The sequence below is a fragment of the Suricata suricatta genome, chromosome X (assembly GCF_006229205.1).
Source record: "Suricata suricatta isolate VVHF042 chromosome X, meerkat_22Aug2017_6uvM2_HiC, whole genome shotgun sequence".
NCBI lineage: Eukaryota > Metazoa > Chordata > Mammalia > Carnivora > Herpestidae > Suricata > Suricata suricatta.
In genome coordinates this window covers 36,520,894-36,539,142 of record NC_043717.1, presented here as the reverse complement: position 1 = coordinate 36,539,142, position 18,249 = coordinate 36,520,894, and the positions used below count along the sequence as shown (strand labels likewise).

General features: G+C 44.8%; 1 protein-coding gene across 1 annotated transcript in view; it reads left to right on the top strand.

Annotated features, from left to right (window-relative positions):
* The window catches only part of EFHC2 (EF-hand domain containing 2), a 196,502-nt gene that overhangs the window by 122,075 nt on the left and 56,178 nt on the right, over positions 1-18,249 (top strand). Inside the window, exons 10-11 of the mRNA XM_029930958.1 lie at positions 432-628; positions 4,400-4,527. Of these exons, the coding sequence (XP_029786818.1) occupies positions 432-628; positions 4,400-4,527 (325 nt within the window). The remainder of the gene's footprint in view (positions 1-431; positions 629-4,399; positions 4,528-18,249) is intronic.

Sequence of the window (18,249 nt, the reverse complement as noted above, 5' to 3'; positions counted from 1 at the left end):
CTCCTCCACACATTGACCTATGGAGTCTGTTGTTCACCCACTGACTCATTCTTTAAATTTTTTTAAATGTTTTATTTATTTTTGAGAGTGAGAGAGAGTGTGTGAGCAGGGGAGGGTCAGAGAGAGAGGGAGACACAGAATCCGAAACAGGCTCCAGGCTCTGAGCTGTCAGCACAGAGCCTGATGCAGGGCTTGAACCCACAAACCGTGAGATCATGACCTGAGCCAAAGCCGGACGCTCAACCGACTGAGCCACCCAGGCGCCCCCACCCACTGACTCCTTCTTCCCTAAGTCTGAGAACAGGTGGCTGCTGTGACTTCATAGGCTAAGTCATACAGTCTGTGTGTGAGCATGAAGTCACTCTAAAGGCAAGCTGTGAGGTTCTTCGAAGAATAAAGACTACTCATTAAACTTTCCGCTTTCTCTATAGGGTTTATCGGTGGGATGTTCTTGAAAAGAAGCCGTGTGAAGAAGTATGGACAAGAAGTCTTCAAAAGTGAACCCTCTGAATACATCGAGGCCGAGGAGCTGTATATTGGAGCTAAAGTGAACCTGAATGGCCACCTGTTTCATGTGCTCAACGCTGACGACTATACCTTGCGCTACATGGAGGAGAATTTGGATAAGGTAACCCACCCATATCATTGTCGCCTCGCCTCTCCACACTGTCGTCTGGGTTTTTCCTTCCCTGGGCCCTGGCTGCTTCATCCTGCCGCCAGTTTTACATTGTGCATTCACACATGTGGGCATGAATAATGGATCTGTGCAACTTGGCCATGGGCACCGGCCTCCTCTGTTTACATGCTGGGTCCTCTGGTGCCCGGCGTCACGGATGCCAGGCACAGGCAGGAGGCAACCTGGGGTTGAATCAGGTTTCCTGGGTTTTCTGCTGATCCTGGCAATGTTTTCCTAAAGAAATCTCAGCAACTATAGGGAGGGAAGACAATCTGGTGCCGCACGCCTTGCTGTTCCAGCTAATTGGCACAGGCCTGTCCGGAAGGTCAAGAGCGGAGCAAGCAGAACCCTTGAGGGAACCCTGATAGATGCTGGGGTTGCAGCTTTCCATAGGAGTCACCTGAGGCCTGAATGAGAATTCAAGGACAAATTGGCAACCGTGAGCTCAGAGAGTCTTTTCCTTTGAAAGAAGGTGGCCGACGGGTCCTGTTACCGAAAGGACCGGTGTGGCAGTGTTGTTCTGGAAAAATAACATGTTGATAAAATCTTGATTTTAAGTGTGGACGGGCTTGGTGTGCAAACATGCATATTTGAGAGTATTTGAGAGCCCAGTATTGAAAATCCTGTCTAAGGGTACCTGGGGCGGGGCTTAGTCTGTCAAGTGACAGGCTCTTGGTTTCGGCTCAGGTCATGACCTCACAGCTTCATGGGTTCCAGCCCCGCATTAGGGTCTGTGCTGATAGTGTGGAGGCTGCTTGGGATTCTCTCTCTCCCTCTCTCTCTGCCCCTCCCTGATTTGTGCAATCTCTGTCTCTCTCAAAACAAATAAACCAAAAGAAAGAAAGAAAATAAAAACCTGTCCAGAAACAATTTATTTTCAAAGTCTGCCTGCAGGGGTACCTGGATAGCTCATTGGTTGAGTGTTCAACTCTTGATTTCGGCTCAGGTTGTGATCCAAGGGTTGTGGGATCAAGCCCGGGATCCAACTCCACACTGAGCGTGGGGCCTACTTAAGATTAGTTCTCTCCCTCTTTCCCTCCCACTGCTCTTCTTCTTGACTTGCCTGCACCTCTTTACCTCTTGAATAAAGTAAATGTCTGCCTGTAAGTAATAATATTTATGTGCCAGTTATATATATGTGTGTTTGGTACAGTATTAGTTCTCTTCTCATTTATATATAAAATGCTCAAAAGTAAGTTGCTAAGATCAGCCTCTCTTCATATATCATCTCATCCTTGTCTGTTCGGGTCGTCTGAGCAGCAGGTGCCAAGGCTGAATTAGATAAGCAAGAGATGTATTGGGAGAAACACATATGAAGGATAAATGGGGCAGGAGCAAGAGTAGGTGGGGAGATGGAAATGTAGGTCTGAGAAAGGAGAGGGAAGGGACGAGGTTGGGGTAGGAAAGGCCTGACACCCCGTGCAGCTCTGAGAAAGTGCCAGCCAGGCCGATGGGGAGCCTGCGAGCCAAGGCTGCCCGGAGAAGTCCCATGTCAGGCAAGAATGGCCCAGCCCTGGTGTCCCCATCACGGTCATTGGGAGGAAGACAGCCTGGGCAGAGTATGGCCTTGGCAGGAATGCTCGAAGCAATGCTGAAGGTACAGCAACTGTGGGCCATCAGCTCCCCTCTGCACAGTCTCTCTCTTCTTAAAGTTTACTTAGAGAGAGCGAGCTCGAGCAAGTGCACATGTGCAGTTGGGGGAGGGACAGAGAGAGGAATTGAGAGAGAATCCCAAACAGACTCTGGGCTGTCTGCCTGGGGCCAATGTGGGACTTCATCTCACGATCATGAGACCATGACCTGAGCTGAAACCAAGAATCAGACGCGTAACCGTTTGAGCCCCCCAGGCGGCCCCTTCTTCACAGTCTTTCTTTCTTTTTTTTTTTAATTTTTTAATGCTTTTTATTTATTTTTGAGAGACAGAGAGAGACAGCACAAGCAGGGGAGGGTCAGAGAGAGGGAGATACAGAATCTGAAGCAGGCTCCAGGCTCTGAGCTAGCTGTCAGCACAGAGCCCGACGCGGGGCTCAAACCCATGAACTGTGAGATCATGACCTGAGCCGAAGCCAGATGCTTAATGACTGAGCCACCCAGGCGCCCCTTCACAGTCTTTCTTGATGATAGTCCTAAGCAGCACCCCCTGGGGTTGCCCCACCATTTCCCCATGGGCGGTGTTAGGACTTCGGGTTAGCATAAAACTGTGAACCAGGAGCCCTTCAAAAGCACTGAATTCAGGTGAGAGGCTGGAAAAGAGGAGAGTTAGACTTCTGGAGACCAGTAGGCTTAGCTAAGAAACCTGACTCTACACTTGCTGGCTGAGTGGCCTTAGACATGTATTTTCCCTGAGTTCCACTTTCCTCATCTTTAAACAGTGCCTGTTTCAGAGAATTACTTGGAAGCATAGGTGTGGATAATGTGTGTGCAGTGCTAACCTCTGTTCGGCCCATGGCAAGCTCAGTCAGTGTACAATTTGCAATAGCTATTGCGAATTAGGACTTGGTTTTCAAACATAGAAGGCATGTATATACAGATACATACAGTAAAACCATGGTTTGTGAGCAGAATTCGGTCCAGAAACCTGCTTGTAATCCAAAGCACTCATATATCACGGCAAATTTCAAGAATCATTGGCTCAGTTGTGATCATGTGACGTTTGGCGTCAAGCATTACTCATATTGCAAAACATCACTCGTTGATTAAGTTAAAATTTCGGAGAAATGCTTGCTCGTCTTGCGGAACACTCTCAGAACAAGTTGCTAGCAATACAAGGTTTTACTGTATTTGTAAGACAAAAGGCTTTGCTCCTTCCAGAAAGATACAAGCAGGGTGGGACGGAGTATCGGCATCCCAAGTGAAACCTGCATTATTTGAAAACTACCCTTAACGAGGACTTTCTAAGCGGAGGAGGATTAATACATATTCTTTACTATCAATCTGAGGTGTCTTTGCAAAAGAGCGTATAGATCCACTCATGGAAATAGATGAAAGGAAATGCACAAGGTAGGGGAGGATAAGGGCCTGCAGTCGGTCCCAGACCCCCTGGTGGAAAAGAGAGACCTTTATACTAAATTATAACATCAGTGTTTTTAATCTTCATATATAGTCTTCTCATTTTTTTGTAGCTCTTAGCTGCAATTATTTATAAGCTTATGCTTTACTGGATTGAATAAGATCTATTTTTGCACAGGCAAAAACCTAATCACGGGGTGGGAGACAGGAACTGGGGACTGCCGGAGAGCGAATGTCAGAGGATTACAGTGTGTGTGGATCTGATACCCAGACGGGCTTTGCCCAGTGCGTCATCTGGTGGCCATTAATCCTGGGGGCCCCACTCTTAAAGATCTGGAGAAAACGGGGGTCCATTTACCCAACTTTGAATCTCCATTCTCTCCATTAGGGTCTCTTGGGCCAACCGTTCAAGGGTTCAGGGTACAAGGCTGAGGTGGAAGGAGAGATTGTTTTTGGATTCCTGTGGCCTACTGTCCCTCACGCTCCTTTCTCTCCGATCTGGCCTGCTGAGTGAATGACACGGGTTGTCCTAAAACTATAACTGAAGACGTTTAGGCCTAGCCTTCTCTTTTATGTGTTGGTCTCCGTGGAAAGCCACGCCCAGCTGCCTTCAAGTTCAGAGCATGAAGTCTCTTTGGCAGCCCTCGGATAGATGGGGCTCCCTATGACTCGGGCATATTCAAATATCCTTCCTTTCTTCCCCCGCCCCTCCAGTATCCTATGAGCAACATTGAACTTGTTCTACCGAAGCTGAAAGAACAGTTAACATCCACTGATATCAAGCAGATATTTAGAAAGGCTGACCCTAACTTTACAAAGACTCTGGATTGTCATACATTCAGGTAAGCCAGAATTCTGCTAGCAATAATCTGTTTTCCCGTCAAGATCCTCCAAGGAGCAAAGAACAGTTTCTTCCCTACTGCTTCCTCACTAATTTACTATGTACTATTATTATTATTACTACTACTACTACTACTACTACTACTACTACTACTACTATTAGGTTTTGACATTTCTTTGTGTCCATACCTTTGTGATAAGTTTGGCCCATTCCTAGTAAGGTTAATGCATTTGCATATAAGAGAAGTTTATGGGCAAGAATAGAGAGACCAAACCATAGAAGGTCAGTTCCCGTGTCTTGCAAATCATGGTATTGAAGGCTTGAGGTGTGGCCCATGTGGCTCAGGGCACCCCTCTGAAATCTGGGGAACAAAGGGGGGCCAGCTCCCTGGGAATGTGATGCAGTTGGGAAAGACAGTGGACACTTTCCTGATTGTCAGAGAAGACGTGATACATACGCATCTGTGTGTAGGTATGCTTACACGCGTCGGTGTATTTTGAAAAAAACCTCAAAATACAGACATTGAGGGGGAAATACATGGCAGTAGTTAGAACTGCAGTAAGAGATCATGAGCAATAAAGGTCTTCTCTAAGGCAGAGCTGAGTTCGGGGCCTGTCCAGTGGCTGACCCGGGCAAACTGCCCAACAGTGGAAACACAGGGAAATTCAAATTCAGGACCTTGTACAATTGTGAGACTTCTTAGCCTTGAAAACAAAGTGAATGGCGCGTTCAGGAGAATGTAAATTAAATCATGGATGGGAGGACAAAGGGGACTTTCTCTATGGGCTGAGAATTCTGGCTTCTGGAAACAATAGTGGCTGAGGGCTATTTAGGAAACTTGCTTGCGGACCAGCAAGGAAGTGAGAGCCCAGGAGAAGCTGACAGGGAGGTCTTCCAGCTTCGGGGCTGGAGTCGCCTATTGCATCAATACCTGGTGACCGGAGGCCACCGTCCGGCCCACAGTGTCCCCAAACTCCTGTGTTGTTGTAACAAAGCTCCTTTGTGTCTCCAAAATGTTCTTGCGAGAGCAGCGGTCAGGACATATTTTTATTGTTTAGAATCGCCAACTTTCTGGGACCAATAAGAATTTATAGTTCCTTGTTATTGTTCATAGTAGTACACATGTGCGTGGCCTTCGGGAAAATAAATGGAGACCGAGAAAAGGGCAAAGACCGTTGCTCAGGCCGGTCGCTCAGGCTGAGGGCTAGAGGGCTCCTGGAAAGCAGTAGAGGAGGAAACTTTGCATTTGCATCAGAAATGAGGGAGGGGTTTCGTGTGATTCTTTTGTGTCCTTTTTTCAAAAGCATCCATTCTCCCAACAGACTCACAAAGCCTGTTGGAAGCACTTTAGAGAGTTTATGGGACTTTGGGGGCAGCACTGAGGCCAGGCAGGAGATCCAAGAAGTTTGAAAAGTCGCCCTGCAAATGGAGGCCTGACCCTGACTGTGGGTGGAATAAAGGCTGGCCCGGCTGGGTGATGGAGGACAGCCTTGAGGCACCAAAGAGACCCGGCACCCCAGTGCCGCCTCCCCTTCATGGCCCCCATCTTTAGACCCTCTCCTGGCCAGAAATTCCTTCAGATGAGAACCAGATCAGGTCATGCCAGGCTTGCGGAACCCTTCAGGGCCTTGCCATTGGCCTTCCAGTACGATCGAGGCACTTCAGTGCAGCCGGCCTGAGCCTGGAGCTTTGTGACTCTGTCTCCAGTGTTATCAGTGCTCTTTCCCCAGCCCTGTCCTCTAGTCTTGCTGGCCACGCCTGGTTTCTCACACATCAGCGTCTCTCCCGCCTCCAAGCCCATGAGCGTGCCCGTGCCATTGCCTCTGGGCCACACCACAGTCCTTTTCACTGCAAGCCTGCAAACTCTAAGACCCCTCTTAAAAGGGATTTTCCCCCCCTAACGTTTATTCATTTTTGAGAGCAAGAGTGTGAGTGAGAAAGGGGCAGAGAGAGAGAGGGTGACAGAGACTCCGAAGCAGGCTCTGAGCTGTGAGCACAGAGCTTGATGCAGGACTCGAACTGAGGAACCTTGAGATGGTGACCTGAGCTGAAGTCGGACGCTCAACCTTCTGAGCCACCCAGGCGCCCCTAAGACTCCTCATAAAGGGTGCTTCCTCGGCGGGGCTTTCTTTCCAGTTGTCCTGCCTAAAGTCCATCACTCCCTGTTAGCCTTGGCCTTTTGTTGATGATTTTTACAACGGTTAGTACAACTTGGAGTTACTCTCTGTGAACAGCTGCACTGGGCGTGTGTGTGCTTGGGTGTCTTCTCCTGTGAGACTGGAAGCTTCCTGAGGGCCAGGCACCTACCCCAACAGTCCTATTCACAGCCCTCTGCTTGGCACCTAGCCCTGGACTCCGTGAATGTCTTAGTTCCTGAATGGAATGACACACTGCTAGACTCATTCCTGGTCATTCTAGTTTGGTGGCATTATCTCCCGATGAGAATGTAGATCAGGAAGCAGGACGCTGTGCTCAACACGACATGTTTGGGGTCAGGCACTGTGCCTTCTCTGCTTGTGGGCTTCTAGCTCATGATTGTCACCTCTCTCTTCCCCTCTCTCTCTCTCTCATTTTTAAAATTTTTTTCCTCTCTCTCTTTTTAAATGTTTATTTTTGAGAGACAGAGGGACAGAGCATGAGTGGGGAAGGGGCAGAGATATTGGGAGACACAGAATCCAAAGCAGGCTCCTCACTGTCTGTGCGTAGCCCGATGACACGGGGCTTGAACCCATGGACCTCGAGATGGCAACCTGAGGCAAAGTCAGATGCTTAACTGAGCCACCCGTGCACCCCTTCACCTCTCTCTTTTGTCCCTGACACCCTTTCCCAGGCAAAGGCGAAGGAATGACACAGCCAGTCTCTGTCACACCACGTGAGACTTAGTTCCGGGTTCTCTCACTAGCTCATGTTTTTCTTCCATTTATTTGCATGTGTCTGGCTGGGTGTGTGTTCTGACGGTTCTCACCAGAAGGTAACATCTTTGAGAGCAGGGACCCTCCCTTTCTGGTCTTCTACTGTAGCCTCGGCACTTTTTACAGCGTCTGACAGATAGTAGGGCCATAATGAAATTCGTTGACTGGCACATCTCATCCTGCCCTCCCTGCTTTGACTGTTGCCTTAGGGCTGATTTCTGCCTGTTCTGTCCTCCAGCTCAGACCCTTCTCCTGAGCTACAGGTGTAGAAATACAAATGCCTCTGGGACATCTCCCCATTGGATGTGCCTTAGGCATTCGAAAATAACTTTTTCTAAGTTCACCTCATTTTCTTCTCCCCTAAAGTTGTACCTGGGGACCCTGTCTTGGTAACAGCCACCATACTTGTGCCCAGAGCCCGGGGCCAGGACCTGCCTTTTCTCTGCCTTCTCTTCTATCTTGACCTCTCCTACCCACCTTGAAACTGCACTTCTTCTTAAAAACAATTTTATGGGGGGCGCCTGGGTGGCTCAGTTGGCTAAGCATCTGACTTCAGCTCGGGTCATGATCTCGCGGTTCATGGGTTTGAGCCCCATGGCGTGCTCTGTGCTGACAGCCTGGACCCTGGAGCCTGCTTCGGATTCTGTGTCTCCCTCTCTCTCTTCCCCTCCCCTCTCTTTCTCTCTCTCTCTCTCTCTCTCTCTCTCTCTCTCTCTCTCTCTCTCTCTCTCTGTCTTTATCACCATTCACTTGGACTGTCTTGCAAACTCTGTGGCTAAACCTCCTTTTCTTTACCCTCATCCTCCCAAGTCTTGCCAGAGTGACCTTCCTGAAATCTGATGATGTCATTCTTCTAAACACTGCATCCTCATTGTCTCCAGAGCAAATCCCAGCATTTCAGGGTTTCATGTGAATTTGGTCATGGTCTGACCCTTGCCCTACCCCCTCCCCTTACTTCCATCTCCCAAGAAGACCTTTACAGAAATCCCCATTTATCTGGAACTTACTGTGGGCCAGACGTGGTGTCAGATGCATTTCATCTACTACCCACGGGTAGCCCCCGTTTTGTCGTTTACTTCCTGGTCTCCCATCATTGGCTCCTGCCAAGTACAGTAGATGTTTGTTGAATGATCTAATGAGTGGCCCTGTTTCTTGGGAATATTCCATCAGAAGTCTGCAGTGGACAATTGATGACTGCTTGCCTTGCACTGGGGAAGGGTGGTCGGTCTGACTGTAAGGGGGTCCAGAGAGAGCTAGGCCTGATCCTCACAAGCCCAGTGACCTGGGCAACTCACATCACTTGCCTGTACCACACTCTTGCCCGGATTATGGTCTCAAAGGCCCTCTCTGGGCACTGCCATTCCAAAACCCTTAAAACGTTGGTTTATAAATACACTTGTAAAATGTTCCCCTTTCATTCATAATCTACGCAGTCGTAGTGTAGACAGGACTATGGCGTAGGCCTCCAGGCTTCACCTCCGTGGGCCCCGAGTCTCTTCCCTTCTTACATACCTGGCAGTCTCCACGTGCACCTGGGGACTCAGAGCCTCGACCTACTACTGGGGCCGTGGTCCAAGCCCCCAGCATTTCCCTTCTCAGAGATTTGTGCCCCTCTCAGGGAAACATGAGAGTGGGGGCTAATAAACCACCTCTATTTAAGATGCCACAATGGGTAACAGATCAGTGGACTAAGGTGTGGCCCTTCTTGACATCATCGCCTCCAAAATAACCTGAAGGAATGCCGGGACAGGAGACAGCACGAGGCAGTTTGGAGAGGGAATACTTCTCTTCTGCCTCCTGAAGGTCTGTCAAACTGGCCTCTGAGAGTGGCCGATTGTCACCCAGGAGAGTGCAGAGAGCCTTTCTCAGAGCCTCAGGTACCTGATGGTATCTGAGGAAGGGAGCTGGGAAGGTCCGGTGTTTCGTGCGACTGGGAAGGTGGCAGGGTGAGGCCTCCCATGCGGGCCCTCCATTCTGAGCCACAGGCTGCCGCAGAAGCAAGGGACCCCTGCCAGGGAAGGTGTGGTCAGTGCCTCTCTCCAGCCACCTCCCTAAGCCGTGATCTATCTACTGGAAGCGAGACCTACCCCATGTACCCAGTGTATATTTTGGTTTTTTGTGTGCTTAGCTTTTCTCCCCGCCTGGGGGAGAGGTCCTAGGGGGCAAGGCCCATGCCCGGTTCACTGTCATATCTTTCCCAAATACCTCCTAGACCCAGTGTCTGAGGCCTCAGGGCACAGCGTAAGTTGTTACATAGTTCTCCGTCAGACCCCCGTCCTCTTCACCCGCAAGGTCAGGCGATTTCCTGTGACCATCCATGTAATAAACTCCTTGTAAGATTGAGTGCCTCGAGAAAATTGTCTCTCTTGTCAAATTAAAACTCTTCCTGAGAGACGTGGTACAATATAAATAGATGTGCCTTTGGACTTGCTGACCTGAATCCAAGTCTCAGCTCTACCCTTTGTCAGCCTGGCCGTCTTGAGTAAGGGGCTGAACGGTGTGTTTGCCTGTAAAATGGGGATAATAAGATAATAATACCCACTATACAGAGCTATGGCGACAAATAAGTCTGATAAAGTATAGAAAGTTCTTTCTGTAGCATGCCGTAGTGTATAGCGGGCACGAGAACACAGAAACCCTTTATCCCGACAGTTGTCAGTTTGTGTCACCAAAAACAGTAGTAGACATCCATGGCTTATTTTCAGAATTTCAATTAGATTGTAGATTTATCTATGATGAGGTCACTGAAAACATTGTTTAATAAATGAGGTTGGAAGAAACTCTTGAAAAACTTGGAGGCCATGAAGGTGGAAAATAAACGTCATCGTTGGTGGACCAAGGTTGGGAAACATTGTTATAATCCAGCCCATGAGTGTCCTTTACTTCAAGGAAGAAGAATTATAAATTTGGTGCTTAGAACATTGGAATGAGATCATCCTGATTTATCTCAGACAGTTATCTTTCCCTTGATGTGGTTTTGCTCTATCTTTATTTGAACTACTCTGTGTACATTGTTACGGCTGTTTTTATTAAAAGTCTGACATCTTTTAAGGAAACGACTAGTCTATCAATCTCCATGAACAAAAGCAGAAACTAAGACAAATTCCAAAAGCACTCGAATGTCTGTTCATATCATGAGCCAAATAAGACATTTTGACAGTGTTCATAGCGTATCTTTGAGATGGGACGCTGGGCATGCATTTTTTGAAAACCGCGTTTTGAACCTTCCTAAAAACATTAAATATAAATAATGTGACATCATAGGAAAGACAGTGTCCTGGGAATCAAAAAGACCAAGATCTTTGATTTGATTCTGTCCCCGCCAGATGATGATCCTCGTATTGGTCAGGGCTCAGTATTTTTTAAAAAACAGAATCCTCTCTGGCTAGTTAAACAGAAAGGGAATTTATTAAAAGGATCCTGGGTGATTCACAGTATCTTTGGAAGGGCTCAAGAAATAAGCCTGAAACTAAATTCTAGGAAGAGTGCCCAGAACCGGGCTGGAGAACTTGTGTGATGGGAAAATGGCCTCTGTTACCACCACACCACCCACGACAATGCTACATTTGCATGGCTGCCAAAGAGCGCGATATTACCACAACCTTTGCTCACCACCACTTCCGGCAACCTCGCATCCTTTGCCAGCGCTGAAAACTGGCTGAAACCAAACAAGGTCTACACCTACTTGGTTCCCCCCGGTTGATCCCTTCCAAGTCAGTCTTCAAGCTTTCCTGATTGGTGGAGCCTGGGTCACCCACGTGTTTCTAACTGCAAGGAAAACTGGGAAATTGAGCTCTGACTTCCATGTTGAGTGAGGGGGAACATAATATGGGAATTTCCCCCAACATGGAAGGATGATTTAAAAGGTACCCTTTTCAGGGGCACCTGGGTGGCTCAGTCGGTTAAGTATCTGACTTTTGGTTTCGGCCTAGGTCATGATATATCATGGTTCATGGGTTTGAGCCCCATGTCGGGCTCTGTGCTCACAGCATGGAGTCTGCTTGGGATTCCCTCTCTCCCTGTCTCTCTGCCCCTTCCCTGCTCATGCACGTGCTCTTTCTCGCACACGCTCTGTCTCTCTCAAATAAATAAACTTAAAAAAATACTAAAATGTACCCTTTAATTTACCATGATAGCAAATCCAAGCCAAGTTGAGCCAGAGAGAGAACATAAAGTGTGGACTTTAGGTACTAAACTCCTTGTCTTAACCAAACCAAGCAAAATGCTTGCCCCGACTTAGCACTTTATAAATACTGCTCTGACCCACCGAACAGCTAAACAAAATACAACTACTTTTGCAATCTCTGACGCATGTTTCTGAGTTTCAGTTTGCCTTAAGTGAAGGTATTGGATTAGCCTCAGTGAAGTTTCTAGATTGGAAGCTGGCAATTGTATTTAGTTTGGCTTCTGTTTAATGTTTTTTAAAGTTAGGAGTCTCAACAAAAGTCTACATACCTAGCGCCTGTTGAAAAACAGAAACTGAGCCTACTTTGCCTCATGGCAACAAGCTCTGTAATCTTTATTGTCTTACACCTTCTCCCATTTATCTTACTGTGTACCCTAGTACGTACTTACCTGACTAACCTTGGGTTAGATCACTATGACATCCCTTCTAACCGTAAAATTTCATTATTTTGTTACCCCAGGTATAATGGAAATAGGCATTTGGGAATCACTGTATAAATAGCCTAGAATAGAACTGAAGGCTGATTTTTATTTTTTTAATTTTTTTTAGTAGTTTATTGTCAAATTGGTTTCCATATAACACCCAGTGCTTCTCCCCACAAGTGCCCCCCACCATGACCATCACCCCCCTCCCTCCTTCCCCCTCCCCCTTCAGTCCATGGTTTGTTTTCAGTATTCAGTAGTCTCCTTTGATTTGTGTCCCTCACTCTCCCCCGCTCTCTTTCCCCCTTCCTCTCCCCATGGTCCCCTGCCAGGTCTCTCCTGTTAGACCTATGAATGCAAACATATGGTATCTATCCTTCTCTGCCTAACTTATTTCACTTAGCATGACACCCTCAAGGTCCATCCACTTTGCTACAAATGGCCATATTTCATTCTTCCTCATTGCCATTTAGTACTCCATTGTGTATATATATATATACCACATCTTCTTGATCCATTCATCAGTTGATGGACATTTAGGCTGATTTTTAAATTAGAACCTAAATATCCAAAAGACCAGGGGTGCCTGAGTGGCTCAGTCAGTTGAGCGTCTGACTTTGGCTCAGGTCATGATCTCATAGTTCATGGGTTTGAGCCCTGTGTAGGGCTCTGTGCTGACAGCTCAGAGCTTGGAGCCTGTCTTCAGATTCTGTGTCTCTCTCTCTCTCTGACCCTCCTCTGCTCATGCTGTCTCTCTCTGTCTTTCAAAAATAAATAAATGTAAAAATAAAGTTAAAAAAAATCCAAAAGACTAAATTTAAAAATGGTTAGAACTCTTAAGAGTATTCAGGAAACTAACTAAATACAAGTAAAGTATATCAAAAGCAATAGTTTGACTTCATACCAGTAACAACCAGTTAGGAAATGGTTTGCAAGGGGGAGATAGTATTCAGTTTAGCAACAAAAGTTATGAAATACTTGGGAGTAAACTGTGCAAGAAATGTGGAAGACTAAAATGAATACAATTTCAAAGCTTTATTCTATCTCTGAATGGGAAGACACTGTTGTCAAAATTCTTTTTTTTTTTAATTTTTATTTATTTTGAGAAAGAGATAGAGAGCAAGCAGGGGAGGGGCGGAGAGGGAACAGGAGACAGAATTCCAAGCAGTTCTGTCAGCGCAGAGCCCAATGTGCAACTTGAACTCCTGAACTGTGAGATCATGACCTGAGGTGACATCAGACACTTAACTGACAGCCACCCAGGCGCCCCTGCTGTCAAAATTCTAACATGTGCAAATCTGTAGATTTGAAGTAGTTGTACTCAGAATTATAACGTGGATTTGGGTGAGGTGGTTGCTGTTAGATTTGGTTTTATTTTGCAGGGTGAGGGGAGAGAAATTGGGTCATAGATTATGAAGTCCCTCAGGGAAATTAGAGGATTGAGAATATGTTGAAAAAGTAAAATATGAAAGACTAGATACTAGATTTTACATAATTTGTATATACTTGAAAACACTGTAACCTACTAGTAGAAGAATAAACCTAAATGCCAGGAAAGTACGGTATAGACTCCATAAAAGACACTTTTTTATGGGTTTTAATGTAAGATATGGAGGATTTTTTAAATCAGTGGAGAAAGAAAGGATTATTAATAAAAGTTTTTGTGACAACTGATTGGGAAACATTTAATGTATTTTTATTTTCTGGTAGGGCAGTTTCCAAACTCCATAAAGGAAGGAAAAGTTGACTGTACTGACTACAGGAAAATGCTATGTTTCTCTATAGCCATAAGCAAACTCAAGATGAGGGACAGACTGAAAGAAAATATTTATAGCTAGTAACAGAACCAGGAATTAATACTAAGGATTTATGAAGCTCTCCCATAAAATCAACAGACAAAAATGGGTCAAGGGTTCAGGAATAGGCAGTTCATGGAAGAAACACGAACAGCCTTTAAATCTGTGAAAAGATGACCAATCACGGTACAACCTGAAGCAACGAGATCTAATTGCCACCTATTATACTGGCATCGTTTTAAAAGAATAATTTAACTGGGGCCCCTGGGTGACTCAGTTGGTTAAGCGTCCAACTTCAGCTCAGGTCATGATAATGGTTCACGGGTTTGAGCCCTATGTCAGGCTCTGTGCTGACAGCTCAGGGTCTAGAATCTGCTTTGGATTCTGTGTTTCCCTCCCTCTCTGCCTCTCTCTCGCTCAAAAATAAATAAAAACATTAAAAAAAAAAGAAGAACATAATTGACTTTAGGTGAACAGGTAGTCTCGTTTTCTGTTGATTGGAATTCTAAATTTGTTCAGCTTTTTTTGGAAGGCAGTCAGTGTATCTCCGCCTAATGTTTAGAGCCTTTTACCTAGTAATCGCACTCACAGAAGTTTTTTATTCAGAAAAGAATCTCACAAGTGGATCGTAATAGATCTTCATGTGTGCACGTGCATCCGCATGTAATATTTATTGTGGCACACTTCATAGTAGCAAACATTTGGAAAAATCAAATGCCCATCAGTAGAAGAATAGTTGGATACATCCTACCGCATTGCTTTAGGACAGTCCTCTTTGGCCCTAAGAAAGGATGAGGTACACCAAGTATGCACACAGGAAGAAATAGTGTATCAGTGAGGAAGAGCTAAGTAATGCCTCGGTAACAACTAATCCCAAAAAGTCTCCGGGAATCAAATCAACAGAGGAATGATTTCCTGCTTACTCTGTGTATCCATTGTGGTTGTTGGGGAAGCACGGTTCATAGTAGCCACACAGGGACTGAGGCTAACAAAACAGCCACTGCCCTGAATGTCTCTGGTCACTGGGACTGAGAGAGCCTTTTGGAGGGTCCACCCCAACCCAGGCTCAACTGGGAAGAAATACAGCTCATTTCCACTCTCAGTGCAATGACCGGCACCAGCACATGGCCTTACCCGTGTATTCAGAAGAACAAGAGAAACCAGATATTGGTGAACACTAATGGCTACCATATGTGAGTTGGGATGCTGTGTAGACAAAGCAAAATTCAGAAGCCTGTATAATATGATCCCCTTTATGAAAATACCAAAAGGTTATGTGTACATATATTTTATGTAAATATTTCAAGGATTGCATAGCCCTAGCAGCATACACTTCAAGTGGCTTAAAACAGAGCATGTCTCACTCTTTGATAATATATATATATTTTTTAACAATGAGCAATTAAAACAAAAACCAAATAGAACCCCAACAAATACACGAAAAGTCCTGGGCAAAAAGCATTTAACCTTTTTGATTTCTTGCTTCAGTTTCTAGAAAGAGCTAATGACAAATGCTAGCAGGATGTACTGAGCAAAAGGCAAGAGGCTCAGAATCCTAGAACAGGGTATGGGATGGTTCTACTCGATGCTCTGCTCAGATTATTGATTAGAGTAGAATACATTTAATGGGCTTGGTTAAAATTCTTCTGTTGCAGGCCAGAACATGTTACATTAATGTCAACAAAGCTCTAGAGCTTTAAAATTAAATTTGGGGATGGAGTAGTTTTTCATAATTTTCACATTCTTAGCAAATTAGCAAAGAGGACTTACCCATTCATTCCCCACCTCCAACATTTTAAGAAAATGTTATCACCCTCCACTCTTTTCCCTCCCTTTCCCCTTCCCATGGTCCCCTATTTGGTTTCTCCTGCTAGACCTATGAGTGACAACTTATGGTGTCTGTCCTTCTCTGCCTGACTTATTTCGCTCAGCATGACACCCTTTAAGTCCATCCACTTTCCTACAAAGGGCCAGATTTCATTCTTTCTCATTGCCATGTAGTACTCCATTGTGTGTATATACCACATCTTCTTGATCCACTCATCAGGTGATGGACATTTAGGCTCTTTCCATAGTTTGGCTATTGTTGACAGTGCTGCTATGAACATTGGGGTACTTGTGGTGGTCGTGCAGGGGGGCACTTGTGGGGAAGAGCACTGGGTGTTATATGGAAACCAACTTGGTAATCAACTATTTAAAAATTAATAAAATTAAAAAATTAAAATAAAATATACAATTGATTAAAAAAAGAAAATGTTAAAAATGCACGGAACAATTGAAGGGAGGGGAGGTGGAAGAGGGAACATTCACATACCTACTATTTACGTGGGTCGCTAACATTTTACTATATTTGCTTTATTACACATCTCTGTTTATACATCCTTTTATCCATCCATTAACATCTCAGTTTTGGTGTATTTCAAAGAAAGTCATAGATCTCCGTTAACTTCCCTCTAAATATTTCAGCATAGTTTTTTTTTTTTTTTTATTAAATTTATGTTCAATAAAATGCTCCAAATCTTAAGTGTATACTTCTGGAGGTTTTTTTCTTTTTTTAATTAAGTTTTTATTTTAATTCCAGTATAGTTAACATGCAGTGTTCTATTAGTTTCAGGTGTACAATGTAGTGATTCAACACTTCCGTCTGTCACCCGGTGCTCGTCACAAGTGCGCTCCTTAATCTCCGTCACCAATTTCACCCATCCCCCCCCCCACCTCACTCCGGTAACCAACCATCGGTTTGTTCTCTATAGTTGTCTCTTTTTTGGTTTGCTTCTCTCTCTCTCTGTCTTTCCTTTTCTCGCTTGTTTTGTTTCTTAAATGCCACATATGAGTGAGATGATACGGTATTTGTCTTTCTTTGCCTTATTTCACTTAGCATAATACTCTCTAGCTCCATGTCGCTGCAAATGGCAAGATATCAATCTTATCTTACGGTTGAATAATATTCCATAATATACCACATCTTCTTTATAAGTTTACCTACCAATGGGCCTTTGAGCTGCTTCCATAATTTGGCTGTTGTGGATAAATATAATATAAATATATACTACACTATATTTATCTAAAACACTAATTCAAAGGAATATGTGAATTAGTGTTTTTGTATTTGGGGGGTAAATACCCAGTGGTGTGATTACAGGATCATAGGGTAGCTCTGTTTCTTTTTGAGGAACCTCCATTCAGTTTTCTACAGCGGCCACACCAGTTTGCATTCCCCCAGCAGTGCACGAGGGTTCCCCTTCCTCCACATCCTCGCCAACACCTGTTGTTTCCTGTAGTGTTGATTTTAGCCACTCTGACAGGTGTGAGGTGGTATCTCAGTGTGGTTTTGATTTGCATTTCTCTGGTGATGAGTGATGCTGAGCATCTTTTCATGTGTCTGTTGGCCATCTGGATGTCTTCTTTGGAGAACTGTCTTTTCATTCTTTCTTCCCAGTTTTTAAATTGGATTATTTGGTTTTTAGGTGTTGATTTGGGTAAGGTATTTATATATTTTGGATACTAATGCTTTATCAGATATAGCATTTGCAAGTACCTTCTCCCATTCAATAGTTGCCTTTTAGTTTTATTGATTCTTCACCATGTGGGAACTTTTTATTTTGATGTAGTTCCAATAGTTTATTTTTGCTTTTATCTCCCTTGCCTCAGGAGACCTATCTAGAAAGATGTTGCTACAGCCACTGTCGGATTACTGCCTATAATCAGGTCTCACCTTTAGATCTTTAAGTCATTTTGGTTTTACATTTGTGTATGATGTAAGAAAGTGGGCCAGTTTCATTCTGGTCCTGACCAGTTTTCCCAACACCATTTGTCGAAGGGACTGTCTCTTTCCCATTTCATCTTCTTTCTTCCTTTTTTCATAGGTTAATTGACCATATAATTGTGGGTTTATTTCTGGGTTTTCTGTTCTCTTCCATTGATTTTGTGTCTATTTTTGTGCCAGTACCATACCGTTTTGATTAATACAGCTTTGCAGTATACCTTGAAATCTGGAATTTTGATGCCTCCAGCTTTGCTTCTCTTTTTCAAGGTTGCTTTGGCCATTTGGGGTCTTTTGTGGTTCCATACACATTTTAGGATTATTTCTTCCAGTTCTGTAAAAAATGCTGTTGGTATTTTAATAGGGATTGCATTAAATGAATAGACTGCTTTGGCTAGTATAGACATTTTAACAATATTTGTTCTAGCAATCCATGAGCATGGAATGTCTTCATTTCTGTGTGTTGTCTTCAATGTCTTTTCATCAGTGCTTTCTTTTTTTTTAATGTTCATTTATTATTGAGACCTAAAGAAACAGCGCATGAGTATGGGAGGGGCAGAGAGAGAGGGAGACACAGAATCTGAAGCAGCTCCAGACTTTGAGCTGTCAGCACAGAGCCTGACGTGGGGCTTGAACCCACAAAC